At 45.9% G+C, this 25,068-nt stretch overlaps 4 protein-coding genes across 6 annotated transcripts in view; 1 reads left to right on the forward strand and 3 right to left on the reverse strand.

The window, feature by feature from the left end:
* Nucleotides 1–44: 44 nt before the first annotated feature.
* On the forward strand, nucleotides 45–4,020 carry tigara (TP53 induced glycolysis regulatory phosphatase a). Its single transcript, XM_076019217.1, has 6 exons — nucleotides 45–983; nucleotides 1,789–1,826; nucleotides 1,917–2,038; nucleotides 2,179–2,256; nucleotides 2,394–2,504; nucleotides 3,453–4,020. The coding sequence occupies exons 1-6, from the start codon at nucleotides 787–789 to the stop codon at nucleotides 3,831–3,833; spliced, it is 927 nt and encodes a 308-aa protein (XP_075875332.1). The 5' UTR covers nucleotides 45–786; the 3' UTR covers nucleotides 3,834–4,020.
* A 2,158-nt stretch (nucleotides 4,021–6,178) lies between these two features.
* LOC142883900 (uncharacterized) lies at nucleotides 6,179–8,239 on the reverse strand. The gene is made up of 3 exons (XM_076019219.1): nucleotides 7,789–8,239; nucleotides 7,291–7,394; nucleotides 6,179–7,198 (listed from the first exon to the last, which is right to left on the reverse strand). The coding sequence occupies exons 1-3, from the start codon at nucleotides 8,033–8,035 to the stop codon at nucleotides 6,776–6,778; spliced, it is 774 nt and encodes a 257-aa protein (XP_075875334.1). The 5' UTR covers nucleotides 8,036–8,239; the 3' UTR covers nucleotides 6,179–6,775.
* Nucleotides 8,240–13,955: 5,716 nt separating this feature from the next.
* On the reverse strand, nucleotides 13,956–18,777 carry LOC142883901 (fibroblast growth factor 6-like). Its single transcript, XM_076019221.1, has 3 exons — nucleotides 18,414–18,777; nucleotides 17,323–17,426; nucleotides 13,956–14,149 (listed from the first exon to the last, which is right to left on the reverse strand). The coding sequence occupies exons 1-3, from the start codon at nucleotides 18,775–18,777 to the stop codon at nucleotides 13,973–13,975; spliced, it is 645 nt and encodes a 214-aa protein (XP_075875336.1). The 3' UTR covers nucleotides 13,956–13,972.
* Nucleotides 18,778–20,776: 1,999 nt separating this feature from the next.
* Nucleotides 20,777–25,068, reverse strand: part of LOC142883903 (solute carrier family 45 member 3) — a 35,218-nt gene continuing 30,926 nt past the window's right edge. For all 3 annotated transcript variants that reach the window (XM_076019224.1, XM_076019223.1, XM_076019222.1), the window contains exon 6: nucleotides 20,777–24,535. In XM_076019224.1, coding sequence (XP_075875339.1) covers nucleotides 24,107–24,535 — 429 coding nt within the window. In that variant the 3' untranslated portion in view covers nucleotides 20,777–24,106. The remainder of the gene's footprint in view (nucleotides 24,536–25,068) is intronic.

Consider the following 25,068-nt stretch of genomic DNA (forward strand, 5'->3'; position numbering starts at 1 on the left):
GCAGTGGTACAGCAAAGCTAATTTCAGCACAAGCACTTAATCACACCAAAGACTTAAACGAGCACAAAATGCCAAATAACACATTAGAAGTTCAGTAAGCTTTCTGGCCATGACTGCAGTTCTAGAAATACTGCTCACTTACAGGTTGGCAAAATTCTAATTAATAAAACAAATAAAAGCTTTCTAATTATGAAGCGAAGTTATGCGTAAATGGTTGCATTCTTGATCGCTACCGTTCACATGAAGAACATGAAATTGTCACATTCTTAATTAATTGCACTGCTAAATAATAATGTACATGATAGTTATGCTAAATTAACCACAGGCTTGGATAGGCATGCAATCCAAACACAAACCCTTACCAGATGAAATCAGTAAAACTTCTACTGAATATCAAAGATAAAGGGCTAATGAAGTCAGGTAAACAAAGTAAAGTTCTATTTTTCAGCAGTTTCAACAAAGCACGAAGTGGTTTGCTTAAAGAAAAACTTCTTGGTCGAATAGAAAATAAAAAAACATCTGAAGCCTAACACAGCAAAGCCATATATTTACATCTGTCTGAGACACTTCAGCACAAATAGTCTACAAAACTGCAGCGTAATATATGATGACATTTAAACTGTGACAATTCTGTCACCATGTCTTACTTATTTGCAATATTTACACCCCTGACTTGCCTTTCATTGACCGGGTGTCTCTTGATGTATGGTTTGGGCAGTCAGGCTTTGGGCCTAAGATCTGGCTCTGTGCTAGCTTGTCTCAGCGTTTGCGGCTAAATTTAGCTGTATGTTAAATAGTCCCGAGCAGGTTCTCCGAGACATGAACACCATTAAGTTGTTTGCTCCTGTTCGTCGAACCTGGTGTATGTTTAGTCGTCAGACGGGACCCGTGGTCGTCTTCCTATATTCCAAACCACGACACGCGACCTTATTTCGCTTCAGTAGCATGAGCTCGCTAACGTTTGGACTAACCCTTGTTCGACAGTAAGTGTTATCCAAGTTACAGCGGGAATGTTGTTTAATATTTTTCACGTAACGAGGGTCTTTTTCTGCTACTGGAGGCTGTATTGAGGGGGGGGGGGGTGATTCATTGTTAAAGAACAGAAAGACGCAGACAACATTTCAGTGAATTGGGGAAACAAAACAAGCTAACTATAGGTTTGGGCAGGTGTTATTTGTATAGCAGTCTTTCATTTATCACATACACACACAAGTATTAACTTGTCCGTTTGCCAACGCCGGTTTGGAGGAGGTTTGACAGCCCGACAGTCGGCGTTAAATGTAAATGTTAAGTAAAAACAATGGCATACAGTCTCTTAACGGGATGAGTTACTTTATCCGCAGCATGACTGTTTTGAATGCACACGGGTAGTGTCAGCGACCAACAGTGATTCCAGGGACGACCCCACTCGTGGACTGTCCCATAATCTGCAGTTCCCTCCCCGGGACGCTTTCGGTACATTCTGTACACTGCAGTACATCTTTTATGCCACTAGATGGCAGAACAACCTGTCTTTAATACCTTCATACTTTTCATTGTCTTTTTCTTAACTTTATTATCAATATTATCGATCATTAAACTTTCACAAAAGCCACATCATTGTTTGAGTTGGGGTTAGCTGAATTATCAACATTAGGCTAAATCAGTTTTTCAATGACTGCGCAAACCACAGCTTTGAAACTATATCAGACTTGTCAAAAAAATAAATAAAAATAAAGCCAATGTTAGTTGGTTACGTATTCAGATTTTTTTTTTTTATATGTATTTATTTATTTATTGAACCTGCAGTGGGGAAACGAAATACAACAAAGAAGGCCTGCTGCAAGGTAAAGCATTAAAGGAGCCGCATGATTTATCGCTCTGGATGCTTTCTGTTTGTTTATCTCGGCTTTGTCGTTTCCCTGTCTTCCACAAAGGTCAAGCAATAGATGCAAGCTTGTCGGAGATCGGTCAGCAGCAGGCCGAAGCAGCAGGACAGTATCTGAAAGAAGTCCGGTTCAGCAACGTGTTTGTCAGCGACATGCTGCGTGCAAAGCAGGTAGAGTGCTTTGCTTTGACGTGGAAGCAAATGAATACTGCAGCATCTACTGTTAGCTCTTTGTTATCTGTTTGTTGTTTTTTTCCGATGTAACTGCAGGTGAATAAGGTGATTGTGTGTGTTTTTTTTTCCCCGTCCAGACTGCTGAGGCAATAATGCAACGCAACAGCAGTTGTTTGTCCCTGCAGATGGTCTGTGACCCACTCCTTAAGGAGAGAGTGAGTTGAATTGTTTTATATTTTTATTTTACAATTATATGTTGTTATTGTTTTTTTCATTGGTGTTGTTGTTGTTGTTGTTGCTGTTTGTTTTTTTTAGAAACGCTAATCCGGTCTTTGACTTCATTTCCTGTCAGAGCTTTGGCATTGCAGAGGGGAAACGGGTGCAGGACTTGAGAGACATGGCCAAAGCAGCGGGTCAGTCAATGCCAGGATTCACACCTCCAGAAGGGGAGACGCAGGAGCAGGTGATGTTCAAAAGCCTCAGCACAACCATTTTCCTATTTTGTTTGTTTTGGTTTTGGGTTGTTGTTGGGTTTTTTTTACATCGTATGTAGTATTTATTCTCACATTCTTTGTTGTAATTATATAACTTTAAACACAACCATTGTGATGTCTAAACGTGCTCCCCATACTCTCACAAAGATCTTTTTGTTGAGAAAAAAAAAACATTTTTAATTAGTGAAATAAAAATGTTAATCAACAATTGCATAAATCTGTATCAAATAATCAGTTTCAGATATGTTTTTGAGCTGATTGACACAACACTAATAAAAAAAAAAGTATGTAAATATGTTAAAATAGTTTTAAATCTTTTATTACATTTACGCCATACAATGATAATTCCACTAGGTGGCAGAAAAGGCACTTTTTTCAGTCACACACTTGGTATGTTGACGCAACATTTGTAGCCTTTGCATCCACAAGGTTGTATTCAATTTCTATCTTCTGCAACAAATCAAAGCACATGTACTTCCACTGTCCAGCCACCAAGGGGCACCTGTTGCTGCCCCTGTTTAAAAAGTCACCTCTTAGCTTCTCAGTATTTGCGCAAGTGACTGTGTGGGTGGATATTGTGCTGAGGAGGGGAGGGGAGTCGTCAGCAAGGATGTTCCATTTCACACCTGTCGGGTTTCAATCTATGAGACCTCGGCTTGGACGTTAACTTTGGCCCAGTCCGGTCACACACATCACGATGATGATGCAGACAAATGCGCAAATTTGACGTAAGCAGCGAGGTTTTGTTTTTTTTTGGCCAGGTTACTGTGTCGGGTTGGAAGTGGGGCCGGACGAGGTCACGACAGAGTTGTCCGAATTGAAAAATAAACGTTAACGAGACACGTTGCAGGCAGTCACGTTTCAGAGTTGCATGCAAACGGGGTCTCGGGTTCTAACAAATGTTTCGCTCCGGTCAGGTGAAGGAGCGGGTCAAAGAGTTTCTGGGGAAAATGCTGCAGCAACTCTGGGACGAACACTGGCGAGCAGATAGAAAGCCGACATCTGCCCCGGCAGAAGCGTCTCCTGTGGAGGGGAAGGCAGACGACGGCGTCCGGGCCCTTCCCGTCCACGCCATGGTGGTTAGCCATGGGGCGTACATCCGGGTGGCCATACATCACTTTGTGGAGGACTTGGATTGCGCGCTGCCTCCGGGTTGTGACAAGCCGCGTATGTTGTCCTTAAGTCCCAACACGGGCCTGTGTCGCTTCATAGTAACTGTAACGGAAGTGGGAGATGGCTTTAAATTGTCAGCGATGCGCTGTGTGTTTGTCCATAGAGGCGACCACATCAGACAGTAAGACGGCCATAAACATAAGACAGAGAAAAGTTGCATTCGCATTTAAATTGAAAATGTAAATGTTTTTTGGGGGTTTTTTTGCATATTAGTTACAGCGTACTTTATTGGATTTTTGTTTTTTTCCATCACATAGGACAAATTATTAGATTAATAAAACAGCTTTTTTCCTTGGCTATATTGCACCGTCCTTACTGTTGCTGGTTGTCGGGAGGGGCATCGTTATCTAAACCAAACTCTGTGCCGTGTGTTGCTGTGTTGCAGTGCTCTGTCATCATCACTTTGTCACTGTCTGGCTGTTGATTATTGTAAATGTGGGAAGCTTTTGCGCACTAATGGTTCTGCGATGCTATTTTTACCCTCCGGAAGTTAATGGGTTCTAAGCAGGTGCGCAAAGGAGAATCGTAACACTGTTGACCTTTTGGAAATCAGTGACTTCTTCATTACTTTGAATAAACACAAGGGCACCAAGGACATGTCAGAATGCTCAATGTGCTCTATAAATAAACTCTGCAAGATCGCAGTCATTTTAACTGCAGTCTCAACGTAGCACCAAAAGATTTGAAAACGATTAAGAATTTTTTCGGTAAGGTATTGTTTTTATGAATAAAACGTGCAAACTGACAGTCTTTGCCGACTGTTTCTTATCTTACATTTACATCTTCAGTCACTTTAGATTTAGGTCAGAGAACTATGGAGTTCTATGACCTAAGAAATAAAAAATAAATCCATATTATAATGTTTTTAATGTTTGTTTATATGTATTTATCATATTAATTTTAATTTTGGCACTTTTAACCGTGCATAGCTTGAAGGAAAAACACTTCAATGTTATGTCACAATTTTTATTTTATTTTTTCCACAGTAAAATAACTTGATCAAAATGGTTGAAAGAATGGAAAATTTCAACATGTATGAAAATGTCAAGAAAAAGTTCATTGTGCATTATAATTTTCATTTTTTATTTTTGAAAAAGGAACCATTTACCTTACTTGACTTACCTGAAATTTACAGGGATGACTGTTCTATTTTAGCCCAGTATGGAAAATGGTAAAAGAATGCAACGTGCCTGAAAATGTCGACGAAAGAAAAAAGATGCCCCAGGATCCAAGTTTTGTTGTTTGTTTGTTTGTTTTGATATAGCATAGACAGGAAAAGGTTGAAGCAATGCAAAATGTAAACATGCTCAAAATTGTCCAAATAAAAAGTCAGCGCGCCCTTACGTGTTTTTGTTTTGTTTTGTTGTGTTTAAGGTGAGGGGTCAGGTGAGGGGTCAGCTGCCACCCCAGGGTTAAAGACTGGGTGTGACAGTGACAGAACCTCACCTATAGAAACATTCCATTGTGTTTCTACATAGAGATGCTTGTGTAATTCTATTCCCTCTACTTTGCAGCAGACAGCGTAGCTCGTTGTGTTAACCTGCTGCGCGTGGTGTGAGAAACCTGTGTTCATTTCCTGGTTGCGGTAAGTAGTTGAGATTTTTTTTTTTTTTTTACTGTTTACACATGAAGTGTCAATATATCACTGCAGTCTAATGTCAAGACTGACTGTCATGTCAACCCAGGTTCAATTCCTGCTCTAGGCAGGAAAATATGAGTGTTTTTTTTTCAGAGGTACTCGTAAAATTCTAAATCTTTTGCATTCAATCAGGCAGAGTAGCTCCTTCGGTTTTACGATTTTCATCCAATAGGAAGCCTTTTTTTTTTTGCAAGGGTCAATAGGATAGGAAGTTTGTTTTTTTTGGTTTGTTTACACGACGCAATAGGACGCCTCGTTTACATAAGCCAATAGGAAGCCTCAAATCGTGGCCCGGCCGGCCGTTCGTGTTTATTCTTTCTAAATAGTCTGACAGCGCACATTACTGGCGTTGCTACCACGTGAATTTCGCACAGCATCCCGCTGCCATAGCTGCGTGCATGAGATTAATAAACAGTAGAGCCTACTCATGGCCGAAGAGCCACAGGCGCACCTGCGTTCGACCTTCTCCTTCTCCTGATCTAATATTGATCTGTTACATAACTGACCTGGCCTGATTTTCGAATCATTTTCTGCCCTTGAATTTGTTTGATCAATTGATCCAGGCTTGTCAATAGATTTAGAATATTGGTCCACAATTACCCCAAAAGCACATAATAGTTATGTGATCATGCTTTTTTTTTTTTTTTTTGCAAATACGCCAAATGTACAATAGAAATAATAATATATATATATATTTTTTTTTTTACTGTGTAGCTGCACAAGCAACATTATATTTATTGGTAATTAGTTAAGTTAAAGGTTATTGAACTGTCTGAGCAGATTTTATGAAATGGCTTGAGGGGCAAAATAAATAAACAAACAAACAAACAATCCACAAAACAGTCACATTCATTTATTTTACAACAGAAATGACACAGTATGAAATATATAAATAATACAACAGAAGGCTCGAAAAGACAGTCATTTAAAACATTTCAATAAATAAATATGTTTTATTATTGCTGTGACTAGTGGTGTCCGGCACCTGACATCAGTAGGTTCAGTTCATCAATGGCTGCAGATGGCCACAAATATTTTTAGTCGTTTATTGGCGTTCGCTTTACTTCTTGTTTACTTATTTACTTTCTAAATAAATAATCCTAATTACTGTGAGATGACCAGATGGAACATACGCAAAACAACCAAGGTTGCCACATGTGGCCCCAGGTTTAAATTTTAACTTACTGGGGAGGTTAAAGGACAGCAGGACTTTGGATCAAACTTGCAAGCGCGATCATGTCGCAAGTTGCCAAAAGTTTCGAAGGTTCGATTCTTCGGTCTTCCGCTCCAAAGCCACTGTCAGGAGTGGCTCGGCTTCTCTGTACAGTATCGTCCCGCTGTCGCACACTTTTAACAGAAAACACAACAAAGAGAGGCCCCTGCAGCCCCTCGTGACCTTTCACCTCTCTCAATCCCAGCTCCGGAATCTTAGTCGTGCTCGGCTCGGTCCGCAATGTTCGTCTTGACCGGGCTGCCCGGCGCGTTGGGCCTCAGCACCCTCAACGGGTCGTCACAGGAAGTGATGGTCTCCTTGGACACGGCGCCGGCCTGGTCCTGCTCAGGCTGGTCCACCACCTTGTGCTCCCTGACGGGATGCAAGGGTTGCGACTGGGACCGTAGCGGGTCGGAGGGGTTGACCTCCTGGCTCCTCCTCTTCCTCCCCGCCGAGGGTCCCGAGAAGGTCTCCGCAACAGTCCGGGACGTCTTGGCGGGCTTCCTCCGAGCAGCCCGTCGCTGTGCAGCCTTCAGCCTGAGCAGCCGCCCTCCGCCCACAGAGTACAGCACCTCGCGCTTCCTCGCCACGTCCGACCAGACGCGGCGGAAGAGGCAGTCGTCCTTGTCCTTCAGCCTCTGTCCCCGCGGAAGAGAAGACAAGCTTTTGTTCAACCCGCACGTGTCTCACAAGGCATTTCAAGCAAGGTTTCCCTCAGAGGCGCACTCACAGAGCTGTACAGTTCTCCGCTCAGGGCCATGCAGAGGAACCATCTTCTCCTCAAGTCGAACAGCAGCACCGTGTCGCTCCGGGCGGACCTCAACGGCAAAACCACTGGAACGAAACAGAGAGAGAGAGAGAGAGAGAGAGAGAGAGAGAGAGAGATTAAACTTCAGTCTGAAAGTGGTCGTCCTTGAACTGATCACTGACACTGGGCAAAGTGTTCGCATCAGCGGATGACCGATTGGCGCTGACGACGTGCAAAACTGAAATTTTTCTATGATCGTCGATTATCGTCCAGTAAGTTCCTTGTCATTCTTTAATAAATATGCCACTCAGAAGCTGGGCACAAAAACAAAATATTTTGGTTTGGGAGGGTCATGTGTCTGTCTGTCTGTCTGTCTGTCTGTCTGTCGTTGGAAAAACTCTTAAACCAATCAGAAATAATGGAACAAATTTTTCCACCAGAAAAAAATCTCTGGTAGCTTCTCACATTATGCCGACTCACCCAGAGAGTGCGCGTGGTGGATGCCTTTCCTCAGGGGTCCACTCCGCTCCAAGTAAAAGCGTCCCACAGCAGCAGCAGCACCAGCAGAACCAGCAGCAGAACCAGCAGCAGCAGCAGCAGCAGCAGGTCCCTCCAAGCGGCTGCCGAACCTCCCCTGCTGCCGCCGCCGCTCCCCGTCCTCTGCACACTCCCCCGGCACGGACACCAGCGCAGCCGTCAGCAGGAGCGAGAGGAGAGCCGCGTGCATGATCAACGGGGACGCCGGGGGCTCTCGTGACTACTGACCGCCTCACAAATGTTCGGTCTGGCGTGTGGGCAGCGACTGGAGGAGGAGAAAGTCCAGCGGCTCTATTTAAACAAGAGGGTCAATAAACTGGCTAACTCATTTACCAAATAGGCGCGCTCTGCTTTTTCCATGGTTCAGTGTGTCACCGGTGGAATTCCTCGCGGGCTCCAGCCGGTGAAGTCACACTTTATGATGGTCCCCTAATGGACGCGGCGGATTTCCGCGAGACCAGAAATGAAGGAATTGTTTATTCTTCTGCTTATTTTGCAGGTGCAATCCTGGCACGAGGGACGCGGACCCTGTTTGTTTCCAGAGGCCAAAGGAGAGACGTGATAGGCGGCGGAGGAGGATGGAGGACCATCTGTCCTGCACGAGGACACCGAGTGAGGTAAGATTGACTTGAATGTTTCTTGTAATTATTGTATTGGTTTGTTTTGTAGTTTTTTTGTATTGTTTTTTCGTGCTGCAACACTGTAGTTTGCCGATCTGGGATCAATAAACTATTCTATTCTAACACAATTTTGAGTCAGGCTTGGAGATCTGATTCAACGCTTAAATATATGCTAAATTAGATGCTTGCGTTCCCTTTTTTTTTTTTTTTTTTTTTTTTTAACTAATGTAGATTTCTTACTCGTTACAAGGTAAAAAAGAAAAAAAAAAAGAAAAAAAAGAAAAAAAAAGGCGAATGAGTAACAGTATTCTAATGCAGACGATCTGCCTGCTGTAACTGGCACGAAAATAAACTTCATCTGCTTGTCTTTTTTTCGCGAGGAAACATGGCGGTTTAAAGGGTAATTTTGTTTTTGTTTAAGAAGAAAGTTTTGATTCATAAAAAAGTGAAAATTTCACTGTGATCTTACTCTGTTCTCAACTTTATTTTTTTTTCAAGACTATTACTGCAGTAATTGATTTTCTTCTTGCCTAATTTCAGAAAACACTTATTCATTATTTTACCGACTTTAAGGGAATTTCAGCATTTTTTTTTGTTTGTTTTTTTGTTTTTGTTTTTTACATTTGTTTGTTTGCAGAATTGTACTGTATATGTATTTTTCAAACTATGAAAAAGAAATCTAGATCATTTAAGAAAAGTGTATACAATTCTAACCGATATCAACTGTATCGATCTGATTGGGCATTGATCTTTTGCGGCATAGTTAACTCGCAGGATCTCAGTCACTTAAAAATCAATTGAAGGAAAACACATAACCGCTGAAAATTCTGCATTTTGCGCTTTCCCCCGTTTCACTTTCATTTCACTTTCATCCGCCGTCACTTTCACACCCGTCGGTTCCTTTCCACTGCGTTGTTTTAGACTGCGCCGCAAGAGGGCGCCACATACCGCACTTAAGTTACTCATTGACAGCCAGCGTGACTCGCGTCAAGCATTTCCACCGGCATGCGCCGATCCCAGAGCAAATTTGCGTCATCCGCTGCAAGAGGGATGACGACAGGGAGAGGCAACCACCCGGGCCTCTCAGGCATTCAGTCACGGAATATATGTATATATATATATATATAAAAAAAAAGAAAAGCTTTTATAAAACGTCTTTTATTATCATCTCAGGAATACAGTTGACTGCTGTGCACAGCACTTACGTACAAAAATAAAAGGAAAACCATTTGTAATATAGTATTTCACTTACTCGTCATCATATTTTTTTCAGAAACAAATGATTGGAGAAGTCTGTTGTTTCAAACTAATTTACAATCATTTCAATAATCGGAACTAAGGCAGAAGGTGAGGTATATGTTAAAAAAGAGGAGGGGGACTCAGAGGAAGCACTCTCTCCCCTCAGTGCAGGAATATAAAACTGAGAGAGAAACACAAAGGCTGCCAGCACACAGGGACACACACGCACTCACACATTCACACACACACACACACACGCACGAGTCTGATCCCACATTCTCCCGCAGACCTCCAGTTCCCTGTGAACCAACACATTTCCAAAACCAGCCAAGCAGGTGCGATGAACACAAGGGCAAAAACCCATCAGTGGGCGGTTTAATCAAAGGATGGAACCCACACATCAGTCCGTTCAGAACTCCATATGCATAAGAATGGGGAAGGGGTGATGATAAAAAATTGATATGCTTCTTCCTCTTTAGGATTTTTTTTTTTTTTTTTCATTTTCGCTGCTGCTGCTGCTGCTTAATTGTACGACCTCGCAGGCCTCATAGCAGCTTCATGCAAAGAGTCGTTGAACTCGCGTCGGAAAAACATTTTTGTTTCAAAGGTCCCGTGTTATGAGCAAAAGTCGCTCCGGCAACATGAGTTGCGTGAGTCGCATGAGAAAAAGCCCGTCGTTGACTTCTTCTTCTTCTCTACTGTTTCCAAACATGCGGAAACTTCAGTTTTAACAGGAAGCTAAAGCAATTTTCAGGACCTAAAGAGTTTTTTTGTTTTTTTTTTCCTTGTCGTGGGAGTCTGGACATGAAATATGAAGGGTGAAAAATTTGGCATAACATGGGACCTTTAAAATCTCATGTTCAATCTTCAAGTTCTCCGAATGGCACCAATGCAAAAACATCTCCAACCCATCAATGTCCCTCACAACCCAAGCAGCCAGTTGACCGTTCTCCATTCAAGTTGTCTCATTTTGTGCTAACTAACAGTGTCCTCTGAAAACAGACCAAAATAAATTAACGCAACATTGCCAACAACCAAAAAAAAAAAAAAAAGCAAACATACAAAAGTACCTTTTTTCCTTTCCTGTCTGCTAAAGAAAACACAGCAAGTAAAAAAACAAAACAACAACAACTCCTCAGTAAATTGCACTCAGTAAATTTGCACCATTTCTGTCTACAATAAACCTCTCCAACCAACCAGTTCCATAACCGGTCGTCCGGTGATCATGAATCCGTCACGTCACTGTGACTCGGTCGCTCTCTTGGATCACAGTATTCAGTTCCTCAAGTTTTCCTTGTTCTTTTTTTTTTTTTTTCCCCTGGAAGCATTAGATTGTTTCTCTCAAGTGGCTGTTTTTAGTTTTGGTTTATTCGTTTATTTATTTATTTTTATTTTGTTTTTGCTACAAAGCCACCAGCTCACTCCACAGTCAGCGCTTTCTCCCCCTGGGTCGCCTCCTCTAACGTCTCCTGCGCTGCAGTGTGCCGTGCATCTGCAGTCGGACCAAGCCCCGATATTCCTGACTCACGGTGAATGGATGCGATACCGTCTCTGCGGCGACTTTTGGCAGAAAACGGAACATGACAGCGACAAGCACACACACACACACACACACACACACACACTCTCACACACACACACACACACATTCAGAAGATGCTGCACATTCGTCCCTGCTGCTACAACGCGGGCCGGAGCTTAAAGGGGCACGCGAACCGCCGCTCACAGACATTTCTGTCAGTGCGTTACAGTGAAAATGGGGCGGAAGGTGAAACACGATGGCGAATAGGGCCTGACTGCTGGTACTTGAAGACCAGAACATCAGTGGATTCCACACCTCCTCATCAGCACTGCTGCAGACTCCTGCTGCTTCAGAAGGACAAGAGAGGCGGCTGTCGGGAGTTTTTGTTTTCGCAGGTGCGCGGCAGAGGCTCGGGGAGTCATGCGGATGAGTCAGGAAGCCGCCGACATCAGTCACGCCGAGCACAGACAGCCGACCCCTCCGCCCCCTCCCCTCCCCTGCCCTCCCCAGCGCCGACCTTGGGGTGCAAAAATGGCGAGCGGGGGCAGGAATCCCTGACGTCAGCAGACCGGGCGGCTCCGACGCTCAGGTATTTCAGCCTCCGCCGACTTAAACAAACAACAGAGTCCCGTTTCATTCCTCTGGACGTCACCGCCACCTTTCAACTTTGGCCGCCCCACCTCACCTCAACCCAAACCAGAAAGAAAGAAATAATAAGAGCAACACGACGGAGGAGCGGCAGCAGCTGTTGAATTCAAGTATGGTCTGCTGCACGCACAAAGCCTGGACGACCCTTTGGTTCGTGATTCTTCTTCTCCATTTTATTTTTTTCTTTCCTTCAACGCCTCATCTTTGCTGCAGCCGCGGGAACGAACCTACGCAATGCATCAGTAGATCTGCTCGGACAGAAAGAAAGTTACCTGAAGTATGACCCCCCTCCCCCTCCCCCCTCCCCCCCACCATCACCTCACCCACTCAAAAAACAACAACAACAACAACAACAACACAGCCTGCTGAAGCACCTCCCGTTTTTCACCAAGCCAGATGAAATTCCGGCTTTAAAGCGGAGACTGCAGCAGACCACGAAGATATTTACAAAGGAAAAAATAAAAATAAAATATAAAATAAATTAAAAAAAAACCTTTGCAACTTTCGGCATAAACGCCTGAACTTTTAAGTGCCAAAATATTAAAACAGGTGCGGAGGCCCAACGCGTCGCTCCAAAACACACAAACGCTCCCGAATGCAAATTTCGGTGAAGTGAGTCAACGGAACACAAACGAGGCTACACATCAGATGCGACACACAATAACAACCCCCCCCCCCCCCCCCAAAAACTCCTAGCATTAGCTTCGCTCCCCTGGTCGTCCACGCCGGGATTCAAACAGAGAGGAGAGACAACAGTGTTTAAATAAATAAAGCGATTCCACATTCGCACTTAAATTACTGCATGCCCACGCACACGCACACACAAACACACACACACGGACGACAGGGGGTGGTGGTAGGGGGGGGCTACGACATGTGTGACAGTGAGCCCCCGGGATTGTCAAAGTTTCCTCAGACGTTATTTCAGGGAGGTGGGGGGGGGGGGGGGGGGGGCGGTCTCAGATTCTGCTTCTATATCCAGCTTTCCAAATTAACAGGAGGCGCCGCACAGAGTCTCAATTACTTAATTGAAGTAATTATGGAGGGAAAATAAAGTGGAGGCTCTTCTGGCCCTCTAGGAATTGGGCTAAAGGCCCCTCCCCCCACCACCACACCCCCCCCCCCCCCCACCACCTCCCTCCCTCCCTCCCTCCATGTCCAAGAGAGTGATGACTTGCGTTTCGTTCCTATTTCTGACTCGAGCACCACATTTCTCGCATGCTAGGTTGTTTTTTGTTTTTTTGTTTTTCCTTTGGGAGGGTGGGGGTTGGGTAAGTATTCGAGGCACCGCCGGCCACCTCGTGACGAAGCAAGATCAAAAAAAGAAAAGAAAGGGACGGGGGGGGGGGGGGGGGGGGACTGGCGCCATGTTTTGCAAGTGCTCTTGTTGTGACAGAGGCAATCCAGCAAGGTGGGGGGGGCAATCGTCCACGTCCAAGAGCAGCGCAACAAACGACGACGAGAAAAAATATCCTCTCAGGAGGAGGCAGGCATTCCTCTGTAGAAATTTCATGCACGCATTCCTCTTCTTTTTTTTTCTCGTCTTCCTCTCCCTCTCGTTCTCCTTCCTCCCGCTTCTTCTCCTGGGAGGAGGAGGGGGGGAGGAGGGGGAAATGGTGCTTTGAGGTAATCACGTATCCATTTCGATCGCCAAAAAAAGGAGAGAACTCGGCGGCAGCGAGCATCCCGCTGGAGGGGGGGGTAGTCGGGACGGGGAGCAGTCGGCGCCGCTCCCTCCCTCTCCCTCTCCCTCTCTCTCTCTCTCTCTCTCTCGTCATGTCACAAAATGATGGAAGGAAAAAAAAAATCGTAAAAGCAGCAAAGAATGGCGTTCCCATCATCTCTAATACAAAGTGAGCTACCCAAATATACATATAAAGTTTGAATAAATACTATCAGATATAGCTGTGTTTCTGTCTTCTTTGTCAGTCCATTTTTCAGTCTCTTTTTTTTTTTTTCCTAGCGTTTGTACGTACGTTATACGGTATCTATGTTACCTGGGGAAATAATCCACATGTGCAAATCAGTTCCTTATTGCCAGTTTGTTTTTTTTGTTTGTTTGTTTGTTTGTTTTTACGAGGGGGGGGGGGGGCGCTCGTCATATTCTGGGCAGGAAGTGCGTGACAGTCATGGCAGTGGTGGCCCGGTTGCCCCTCTTGACGCGGCCGTGCTTGCTGAGCGCGATGTAGGATCCCCGGTGCGCCATGGACTCGTAGGCGTTGTAGTTGTTGGGGAGCAGGCTCTCCCTGAACTTGCACTCGTCGTGGAAGACTGTCTGGAAGGGGGGATGAGTGGAGAGAGAGAGAGAAAGGAAAAACAAGTGAGTTTTAGTGTCCTGGGACGCGATTGGTGAAGCAGTGACGACAAGATTGTGAGCAACCGCAATATGGGGCTAAATTTAGACTTCACACACATGCCGCACGGGATGGGGGAGTGGGTGGGGAGGGGGGGGGGTGAATTCACTTTTTTTTTTTTTTGGAGTTTGTCTTTGTGCCGCTTGCCAGCAGCGCCGCGTGCTCTCGGAAAGGTGCGTTGGCTTTGTTAAAAATAGGCATCGCTGCGAGCCTGCAGACCGTGAGCTAAATCATCTGCAGAATGTGCAAAAAAAAAAAAAAAAAACAAGGCAGAATTTCTCACAAGGGATGTTCCGGTTCGAGGTAACCAAACAGAACCAGAGTGTTGAATTAGCGCTTTGTCGTGGCTGAAAATCAACTGGAACTACAGTGAGGCGGCTTTGAGGAGGTGGTTTTCTTAGCACAGATGGCTAACAAAGGTAAAACTGGAAAACACGAAGAAGAATTCCATTGAATGAAGGAAAGAAATAAGAAGAACGAGCGCTGCTAGGGTCGTTTAAATAAAGTTAGTCAAAAAAAAAAACAGTTGCTCTTTGGTTGGGGTGCGTTCACAGAAGCTGACAGATTCAGTTAAGTCCCTGCACAAAAAAATAGGGAGTGTACGAGTGAAGTGCCGGATGAGGAACTGAAAAAATCCAAGGCAACTCTGTTGTATACAGAAAATGAAAAGGCCTTTATTTTGGCACGGACACGCCGATTAATAATGACTGGGCCTAACTGACTCTGTCAGCTTCTAGAAAAATCTATTTTCAGGCTTGCACGCGAGAGATCAGAATCAGATTTGTCATGGCGGACTTTCGCTGTGCGATTGTTTAACAGTGCTGCTGCCAGGCAGCGACACACATTTCATTTTCATGACATGAAGCAGCACAACTGATTCCAGCAGCTTTATCTTAAGCTTAGCCTGAAACACTTGGCTCCCAGCAGTGGCTGTCAGAGAACCATCTTTAAATGTCCTTTGTTTTGTTTTTTTTTACCTCTGGATGGAGCAAAAGTCAAAGAGAAAAAAATTCTCAACTAGAATTCCAAAGCTCACATTCTGACTTTCAAATTAAAAGAACTGCATTTTCTGACCAATTCCATTCAACGCTTGAAAATGGACAACGTCAGTCATCCTTCAGCTGAGCTGTCACTCCTGAAGGGTCTCCAAATGGACGCCACGCTCGGAATATTTGCCTTTCCTCGCGTGTACACTGCGAAGGCCCCCCCCCCTGTCAGGCCAAGCTGACGCCGCGGCGAGCAAATGAGTGGAGCAAAGGCTCCCACGGGAGGCACAACGGCCTAATTCAATCTCTTATCGGATCCTCGCCCGGCTCGCAGGCTAACGCTTCATCACTCACGAACCGGACAAGCGACTGGCAGTCGGCCTGTCAAGCGCGTCGGCCACAACAAGCGGAGCGGTGGCCATATGTCAGTCAGCGGGGCCTCGGCTCAACACCCGCTGCGTGTCCCCGCAACCATGTGGCGTCAGTGCCTCTAATATTTTCTTCTCACATTTGAGCCCAGCCTGGTTGTGTGCGTAGATTTGTTTTTTGTTTGTTTGTTTTAAATCAAATGAAGTCGCGAGATCTAAATTGAGTGGCGGTTCCTGGAGGTGATAAGGTCCTTGTTGCCGAGGGGGCAGAAAAACATAAACAGTGACCCAGTGAAGAAGGACTAACCTTTCATTCATTCTAACTTTAACCTCGCTGCATGTGAGCCGTCTCTGGAACACAACAAGCTCAGCTTCAGCGACTCATACGAGGAAAAAAAATGTATCCTGGGATGTGTGGAAAACATGTGCTGTAATGTCTATTGGAAATGAACAAAAGCGCTAAAACGAAATGTGTCTTTGAGGCCCCACAGTATTTGGCTCTTTATTGAAATGACTCTTAAAACGCTGGAAAAAATGGATGAAATACAGCTACTTTATGACTAACTTACTATTGATATTATGGCCGGATTAAAAAGCTTAAAATGCCGCATATGGCCCCCGGGCCATAGTTTGCCCATGCCTGCTACTGTGCGACATAAACTGGAACTATATGGAAATGCAACAACACAACAACTTTGTCCTGCGTTGCATTGTGTGACTCTTCAACAGTGTTGGCGGGTAATCTATTAAGTAATGCTGATGAAGTAAGTAAGTAATCCGCTACTGTAATTAAACTACTTTTTTTTTAATAACGTGTAATGTGAAATGTGCAGTTTGTGTTCAGAGAGCAAACATTCATTCATGTTAAGAGGACAGAGGCAATATTTGCAATTGCAATATTTTCACTTTATAAAGTTCAGTCCAAAGCACTGAGCAACTGTCACTTTATCGTTTTTTGTTTAACTAAAGAAATGAATTGATTACTTATGAAACAAAGTAATCAAAGAAATAATTGGATTCCTTTGTGAGGAGTAATCAGCAGTTGGATTACTTTTGTCGAGTAAATCCCAACAACACTGCTCTTCAATAAAATTAAATAAACAGAAACACACATCCAAGTGCCATTTGGTGTGAGAGCTCGTGTCAGCCGGGCTGGTGGTGAGACGCCTTCAGTCGTCCCCCAGAGATGCGCTGAGTAAGAGCTTTGAGGGGAAGGGGGGGGAGAGAGAAGAAAAATCGATTTCCGCCGCTGTTGTGCGTCAGGGTTGGGGGTAGGGGTGGAGGAAGGCGGGGTGGAGGAAGGCGGGGTGGGTGAGGGGGGATTTCCCTCACACGCACACGCGCGTGACTGCATCCGAGCTCGTGGCACCCGAACCCCCCTACCAGCATCTGTTCGCCTCGTCATTTTATTCCGCTCCCCGCAAAAGCCGTCGAGTTAAAATTAGCGCTTTACGGATTCCAGGAGAAATTAAAATAAATGGATTTCGCAACGATGGGGGAGGAAGGGGTGAGGGTGTGTGTGTGTGTGTGGGGGGGGGGGGGGTGCAGGAGTACCATCTCGAAATCTGATCGCGCGCTCCCTCGCTTTTTTTTTTTGTTTTTTTGTTTTTTTGTTTTTTTGTTTTCTTCACAGGGGGAGGGCGGGGCGGCGGGAGGAGGGGTCCCCCCGCCGCTTATAAGAAGAAGTGACCGGGGGCCGGACAATGGAGGAGGATGGAAGTCGGCGAGCGCGTCACCTACCGTTCCGTACAACCTCCCGCGGCTGTTCATTGCGACAAACAGCTCACTCGTCACTCCGTATAGGCTCACCACCCCTCGCTCCACCGTGGAGATCTCGATCAGACCTGGAGGAGGAGGAGGAGGAGGAGGAGGAGGGTGGGACACATCATCATCATCATCATCAGGGAGGATTTTTTTTTTTTTTTTTTTTTAAATAAATAAATATATAATACAAAACAGCTGACAGAGGGGCTCGTCCTGACTGGCGCAGTGTGATTCTGCTGATGTGACCGTGCGTGGCATTGTGCACTCACTCACTCTCTCTCTTTCTCTCTCACTCTCTCTCTCTCTCTCTCTCTCTCTCTCCCTGCGCCTTATGGGTGTAACCTTGCAGGATGCTGCGCAGCGCCGCCGAGCCTTTGTTCTACATCCTTTCACTCCCCACCCCCCCACCCCCACCCGCACACGCACGTACGCACACACACACACACACACACACACACACACACACACACACACACTCGCATCCCAGCGCCCAATCAATTAAAGCGGCCCCGTGTTGTATTTGCAATAATTGCAGCAATCAAAATCAATTGCACGGACGCGGCCGCTTATTGGTCCGCGGGCCGCCCTCGCAAGATGGAAGAGGGGGTGCATGGGGGGGTTCGCTGCTGCTGCTGCTGCTGCTGCGTAAAAATAAGTTGAGTCTAAAAGCGTCCATACATTCATGTCATGGTTGAGCCCACGCGGAGGAGGAGGGGGTGCGGGTGCGGTGTTCAGCCCTGATGGGTCCTCCTCACACATGATGATTTTCTCCTTATTCTTCTCATTATTTTCTAATAGATTTGCCTCCATTCAAATCAATCGCCACCGCCAACAGGCTCGGATGACATATGATCATGCAAATCACCAGCGCGAGGAGGTGGAGGGGGGGGTTAAGAGGGGGAGGATGAGGAGGGGGAGGTAGCCTAGCTCGCTCATCACACATTTCTGCTGAATGACTCTGCCCCTCTTCTTTTTTTTTTTTCTTCTTTTTTTTTGTATGTCTGTCTATCGCATCGCATCGGTAGGTAGGTGGACGGACGGACGGACGGACGGAGGGTTCGACTCACTGTACTGGTTCTCGTGATGCGCGCCGCTGATCCTGCCGCCGGGGAGGACCTGAAGGTGAAACCCGATGCCCACGTTGCAGTAGAGCCTCCGCACCCTCTTGATCCCCAGCAGGTAGTCGCTCTCCCAGCTCTGCTCGGGCTTCTCGCCGGCGGAGACCCCCAGCACTGAGCGCGAGAAGAGCGTCTCCCAGCGCCTCTCCAGCAGCAGCGTCGCGTTGCTCCTGCCGCCGCCGCCGCTCGGCAGCGGGTACGCCGACACGATGCCCAGCAGGAAGCCCAGCAGGAGCGCCGCGCTCAGCGTCCAGCAGTGCGGCGTGCCGGCCTCGCAGGACATACTGACGAGGAGCCTCTGCGCCACGGCCATCCGGGTTTACCTTCGGCCCACGTGGTCAAAATTAATGAGCCTAAAAATACCGCTCCCCTTGTTGTGCTTGCTTCGGCATGCCGGCTGAGGGTTATTTCTGGAGGAGCGCCGCGGATCGCCGGGTGCTTTGGGCATGAAACGCAAGTAGCCCCGGGACGGCGGCGCGCAAGTCAGGGGGAGCGGAGACGGGCGAGCGCGCGGCGGAGCCGGAGGTGATGGTGGTGGTGGTGGTGGTGTTGGTGGCGGCGGCGGCGGTTGATTACCATGTTTTGCAGCTCCTCCGCTGCCCCCCCCCACCCCCACCCCCCCTACACCACCCGCCCCCCCCCCACCTCACTCTCCCTTCCTCTCTCTCTCTCTCACACACGCTCACGCTCCTTCCCTTTCTCTCTCTCTATCTCTCTCTCTATCTCGGTCGCAAAAGAGTTTTTTGGGGATGGAGCCCCGCATCCCCTGATGACATCATGCTGACTTCACTGTCAGGGGACAATGCCAATAGAGGTGCGCTTGACAGTGGGGAAGAGGGCGGAGAGGATGGATGGATAGATAAATAAATAAATAAACAAATAAATAAATAATACAATATACAAATAAATAATAAATAACCCGGTCCGTAGAGAGTTGGGGGGGGGGGGGGGGGGCAAACGGTCCTCCGTCACTGCTGCTGCTAGTGCGCCATGGGGGCAGCCGGCCTGCTCCCAAATTGGGCCGCCTGGTGGTCATATGTCTGTCAGGCCGCTTCCTTATTTAGAATGAAGGTGTAAAAACAGGCCCACTTGTCACCGGAGAGCAATGACAGTCAGGGTCTCTCTCTCTCTCCCGCTCTCTCTCTCCCCCCGCTGGCGCCGTTTGAACGCACCTTGGAAAAAAACGCATGAATGAATGAAGGAATGAATACATCAATAAATACTGGCTCCCAATAAATTTCCGCGTTAACTATAAAATCCCGCTCTATATTCAAAGCCATCTATGATCTATCTCGCCAGTCTGCACCTCCTCCTCCGAACTCCTCCACACCTACACCCCCCGACCCCACCCCACCGGGACTCTCAGGTCGGCTTCATCCATCACTCTCGCGGTGCTCCCCAGCCTGTCTGTCCACCATGGGCTCCAGAGGGGCTCCAGAGGGGCTCCACCTCTTTAAACAGGCCTATTTGCTTTATTTGTGTTTGTTTTGCAGGAGGATTCTAGATTGTAACGCTCTCATAGTGTTTGAGTGTCTCTTGTCCTTTTAAATGTTACTGTTCTTTTATTTTTCTGTATGGTGACCTTGAGTGTCCTGAAAGGCGCCTTTAAATAAAACATATTATTTATTATTAGATAGATATATCGATAGATGGATAAATAAAAAATATTCCCCCATCTATAAAATAATAATGAGCTCATCACTTGGAGCAGACAGTCAGGGTACCACAACCTCCCCCCAAGATAAAGGGGTCCATCCAGCATCCGGCCTGCTGATGTGTCCTTGAGCAAGACACAGTGCTGCTGTACATACACACACACCCGCTGCCGGGTCACAGAGGCCCCGTTGGCATTTAAAATGATGGTATCGCATTTTGGAAGGAGGGGGGGCACGCACCTTTAAAACCCATGCATTTTACCCATGGTACACTGGAGACAAGCGAGAGGCAAAACCCGAGGAGAGGCCCGTCATGAAATGGCACACATTGCCGGCATGCCATTCCACCACCGCAGCAGCAGCAGCAGCAGCAGCAGCAGCAGCCTCATCTTCCCCCCCCCCCTTTCCATGTGACGGATAATACCACGAGCGGCAGCGCGTCCCGCGAGGCCTGTGCAGTTGCAGCTTGCCACGGCGTCCACATGGTGGAGACGTTTCCACGTTTTCAACACGCCGGGCGACTGTGACGGAGACAGGCCCGCGCAAATCAAAAGCAACCGCAGTCCAAGCAGTTGGTTGGAAGACAAAATAACTATTGCCGCGTTTTGAGGAGAAGCGGGATGTTTTCTTCTTGAATCACAACGTGACAGCACGTCATCAATATTGCAGTTCTTTTATTTTGTTGGAAAAAAAAAAAAAATCAATTTGGTAACAACTGCATATTACACAATCTGAGGGATGGAAGGACAGACAAAGCCAACCTGAAGCGATTCCTGGTTGCCTTTATGATCAGAAGCCAAAGTAAATGTGACAGAGGGAAAAAAAAAGAAGAAGAAAGAACAAAAACAAAACAGTGACCCTGATTAACGAAACTAGGGCGCAATTTTTGGCCTCAACGTAACCAGACCATTGGCACTTCATCTGACATTGAACAGGACATTTGGCTGAAGAGTGACAACGAACCGCACATGGAGTGATTTGTGCAGCGCTTTGCTCTTAAATTAAACAATAAAAGCTCTCTACTAATAAGTGGTTATATAAGACCCAGATAAAAAGCATTGATGATTTTTGTTCCTTTTTTTTTTGTTGCTACGGACAAAAAAATAAAACTTTGAAAGTGTGACGGGAATAGTTTCCCCCACTGACACATGAAAAATGGACACATGAACAAATAACCATGATTATCAGTATCCTTTTTACCAACTGCTGTCAGTGCTGTAATGTAACCAAAACTGAAGTGGGTCATGATAAAAAATAATTATAATAATAATTATAGTAATAAATTATAGCTTTGAGGATGTTTTCATACCACATTTATACAAATAATTTAAAAAGAAATTTCACAGAAACAGCCTTCACCCCTGCACCTATTAAAGATGCCAATAGCTTAATACATGCTATACTGTAAGAAAAGAATTAATAAATACATATGTACAAAAAACATCTGAAAAAAATCTACAGGCACTTGAAAACCTTTTTTTTCCGACATTTGCGAGACAACATTTTCCTGTGCATTTCGTAGGAAGAAGGGTAACCCTGTGGCTGTTTCCCTTTCAGCAGCCTTGGCATGATGAAAGCAATCACGCACACCGTTCGTAACTGCAAAATCCAATTAATCAGCCAGAGAAAAATGCTTGAGTGATCTCCCACAGCGATTTAAAAAAAGAAAAGGAAGACAGACAAGTTTACGTGGACATGTTTCAGAAACCCTGTCTAAGGCCACCGTACAATGTAACATACAGCATGATAAGGGTTCTTTGAATCAGCCTCTAAATTATACATTACGCAGACTTCCTCACCAGCGCAACAACTCACACACGCAAACACACAGAGGCTTTCCTTCCGCCTGCTGTTACAGTGCCTTGTTTTTCAGTAACCAAATATTTGTATTTACCGCCTTCCTTTTTTGGTCTTTCAGGAATGGGTGCCAAGAACGTTTTTTTTTTTTATTATTATTATTTTTTAAAAATCGGGTATCACTCTATATGTTTACATTACACAACGCGCCCATCTGGACGTCCTAGATTATCCCTCAGTAAAATATATGAAGGTTTTGGCAGCACAGGGAACGCAACCGCCTCATCGTCAAGTGGCACGAGGACAGAATGGACTGCTGAAAACAGGGGGCTAACCTGAGATGACCGTCCTGACCGGGGAAAAAAAAACACAGTTGGACGTGGACTACGTTTGATTATCTGGGCAGAGGTTGTCGGTTGCACTTCCAGTCAGATGCTGGGAACTACGGCGGTTGATGAGCTCACCTCGACAGGTAGCGTCAGGGCATTCCCAGAGGAATGTACACAGTGACGTGTGAAGTCAACAACAAACAGTTCATTAATTAACGGGGTGGAAACAGCCCGAAGTATGGTAAAAAAAAAAAAAAATCAGAGGTGACAACGCGAGGAGAGAGTGGTTCTTCAACAATGACTGCAGTGCCGTCATGTCTTCTACACAGGCTGCGTTCAGACTGCAGGCGAATCAGATTCAAATCAGATTCCTTCTCAAATCAGATTTTTTTTTTTTTGTCCAGCAAGCAAAGTCCAAGCAAGTCCAAATGGGATCTGGCTCCGTTCACACTGGGCCACATTATTGACCCATCTGACAGGTTGCTGTAGCAACGACGTCGGAGCGGAGGCATCGTCCAGCGCCTGTCGTGTGTGACGTCATAGAATTGCGACAGCGGCACTTGTTGCCATACATGCCCTGGAGCTTGGCTTGAGTGGAGCTACAGTATCTCCCCACAGACTGATGAGCCAACGAGTTTCCTCCTCCGTCCAGGGACTGCTGTTTTCTACTCCTTCTGTCTGCTCCATCACGTTCCAGCTCCGCTGGCGCATCGGGTCTTGTGTCGCGCAGAGGGACGTCACGGAAAGTCGAAACCCATCAGTGTGTTTGGAGCTGTTCACACTGAGACGCATCTGTCCAAATGCCATTTGACACGACCTCCCGAAAGTGGTTTCAATCTGTTTTGCAAAAATTGTATTTCACGTGACTTGTGACTGTTCAGACTACAAAAGAGACGATCCGGTTTCGATCTGGATGGGCTGAAAATCGGATTTTGGCTGGTAGTGTGAACGCAGCTATAGTGATGGCATCGGCATTATCTTAAGAGAGGATTTAAATGCCTAAAGAAAAACTACTGTGGTTTGAAAGTTAGGGGTGCTTAGCAGATCAAGGCCAGATGAAAACTGGAAGTCTCTAAATGAGGGACACAGTACTGATTGGATGCTGAACCCTTGAAGGGAAACAGTCAAACGTGCAGCATTTGACTTTTCCTTTAAAATCTGTCACACGCAAAACTTGATTTTGTTTGAGTGCAGATTTCACCAAATCCGCAGAGTATTCCCTTCAGTGTTGACGCACTGCTTTTGAAATAGCTTTTCAAAACAGCTAAAACAATGCATTAGCTCTGCTATGTTGCTGCTGGAAAGACGACACTCGGCGTCACAGCAAAAGACCAGAAAAACGTTAAAAAAAAAAAAAAAAAATCTGTTCAGAATCCTTATTTAAAAAAAAAAAAAAAAAACAGCTCATGGAAAAGCCCACATAAATAAACAAAGATGCAAAAACCAGCAGGTATGTATGTGAGGTTGATGTGTTCTACAGTTCTGCTTGTGGTACCTGAGGATAACGATAATGGACCAAACTGATGTGGCGATGACGAGCTATGGCAACTGCTACACAATTGCATTGGCACTGACAGAGAGTTCAACGTCTGACCTGGGCAGAGAGCGTGTGTCGATTCTCCAGGCGGAAAAGAAAACAAGCCCTCCTCTAATGTCTGAAATGCACCTTTACTGAGGGAGGAGGAAAAGAAAAGCGACAAAAACAACGAAAAAAATACACACACGCGCGTTATAAGCACAAGGCATTTCAGAAACAGTAGTGCATCGTCGAGTCCCACCCGAGGACTCCCCCCCCCACCCACCCCCGAAAAAAAAAAAGAATGATTATTCTTCGCCCCCGCGTCTCTCTGCAGCCGCCGTCTCAGCTCTTCAGGTCTTTCTGTTCGAAGATGATGTGGCCGGCCAGGTAGATGGCGATGGCGCCGAAGATGGCCGAGGAGGCCATGTAGGCGGTGACGGACTGGGCGAACTGTACGATGGTGCCCATGAAGAGGGTGGGGAAAACCTGAGAGAGGAGGAAGGTGCTGTCCAGGATGGCGATGTCCAAGCCCACGCCGCGCCCGCCCTCCGACTCCTGCTCGGCCTCCTCGGCCTCGCCGGGGCCGCGGGACGAGCCGTTCTGGCCGTGCGGAGCGGCGTACAGCCCGTATCCGTCCTGGCTGTAGAAGTCACTGCCGTAAGGAGGACTCAGTCCGCCGTCCTTCTCCGCCGGCGCGACGTACACCGTGTCACGCTTGGACAAAATGCCGTTTTTGTGGACGCTTTGGGTTTTCTTTTTTGGCATGTAGACCTGAAACGACAAGAAAAGGTTCATCTCAATAATTTGACCTTTCACAGCACACTGCTTGAAACGTTATCAAAAGGTTAATACCAGAGATGCGAGCAATTGATCGATTATCGATTAATTGTCGATTAAGAATTTAATCGATTAAATTAAAGTAGTCGCGATTAATTTAACATTTTTTGTTACATGGGTAGTTAATATCATTATAACAGTGTAGTAGCAGGATAGAGCAATTCACCTGTGGATACTGGGATGGTCATAATAACTAGAACAAGTTACTTTTAAACAACTTAAAAAAAAAAAAAAGAAAAGAAAAAATAAGTTTAATTTAGACTATAGCTGTATTGCATCCATTTTTTCAATGTTTTAAGAGTCAAGTCAATAAAGAGCTAAATACATTTTGTTGTGATGATTTTCTTCATTTTCAATTGACATTAAAGCACATGTTTTCTACATATCTCATGATATATTTTTTTCTCCAAAACACTCCATCCATCATTTGCTGCTGCTGCTGCTCCGGCCCCTCTGTCAATTTCTAG

This window comes from Nelusetta ayraudi, unplaced genomic scaffold (assembly GCF_046127955.1).
Source record: "Nelusetta ayraudi isolate G7.1 ecotype Tasmania unplaced genomic scaffold, CSIRO-AGI_Nayr_v1 ptg000009l, whole genome shotgun sequence".
Taxonomy (NCBI): domain Eukaryota; kingdom Metazoa; phylum Chordata; class Actinopteri; order Tetraodontiformes; family Monacanthidae; genus Nelusetta; species Nelusetta ayraudi.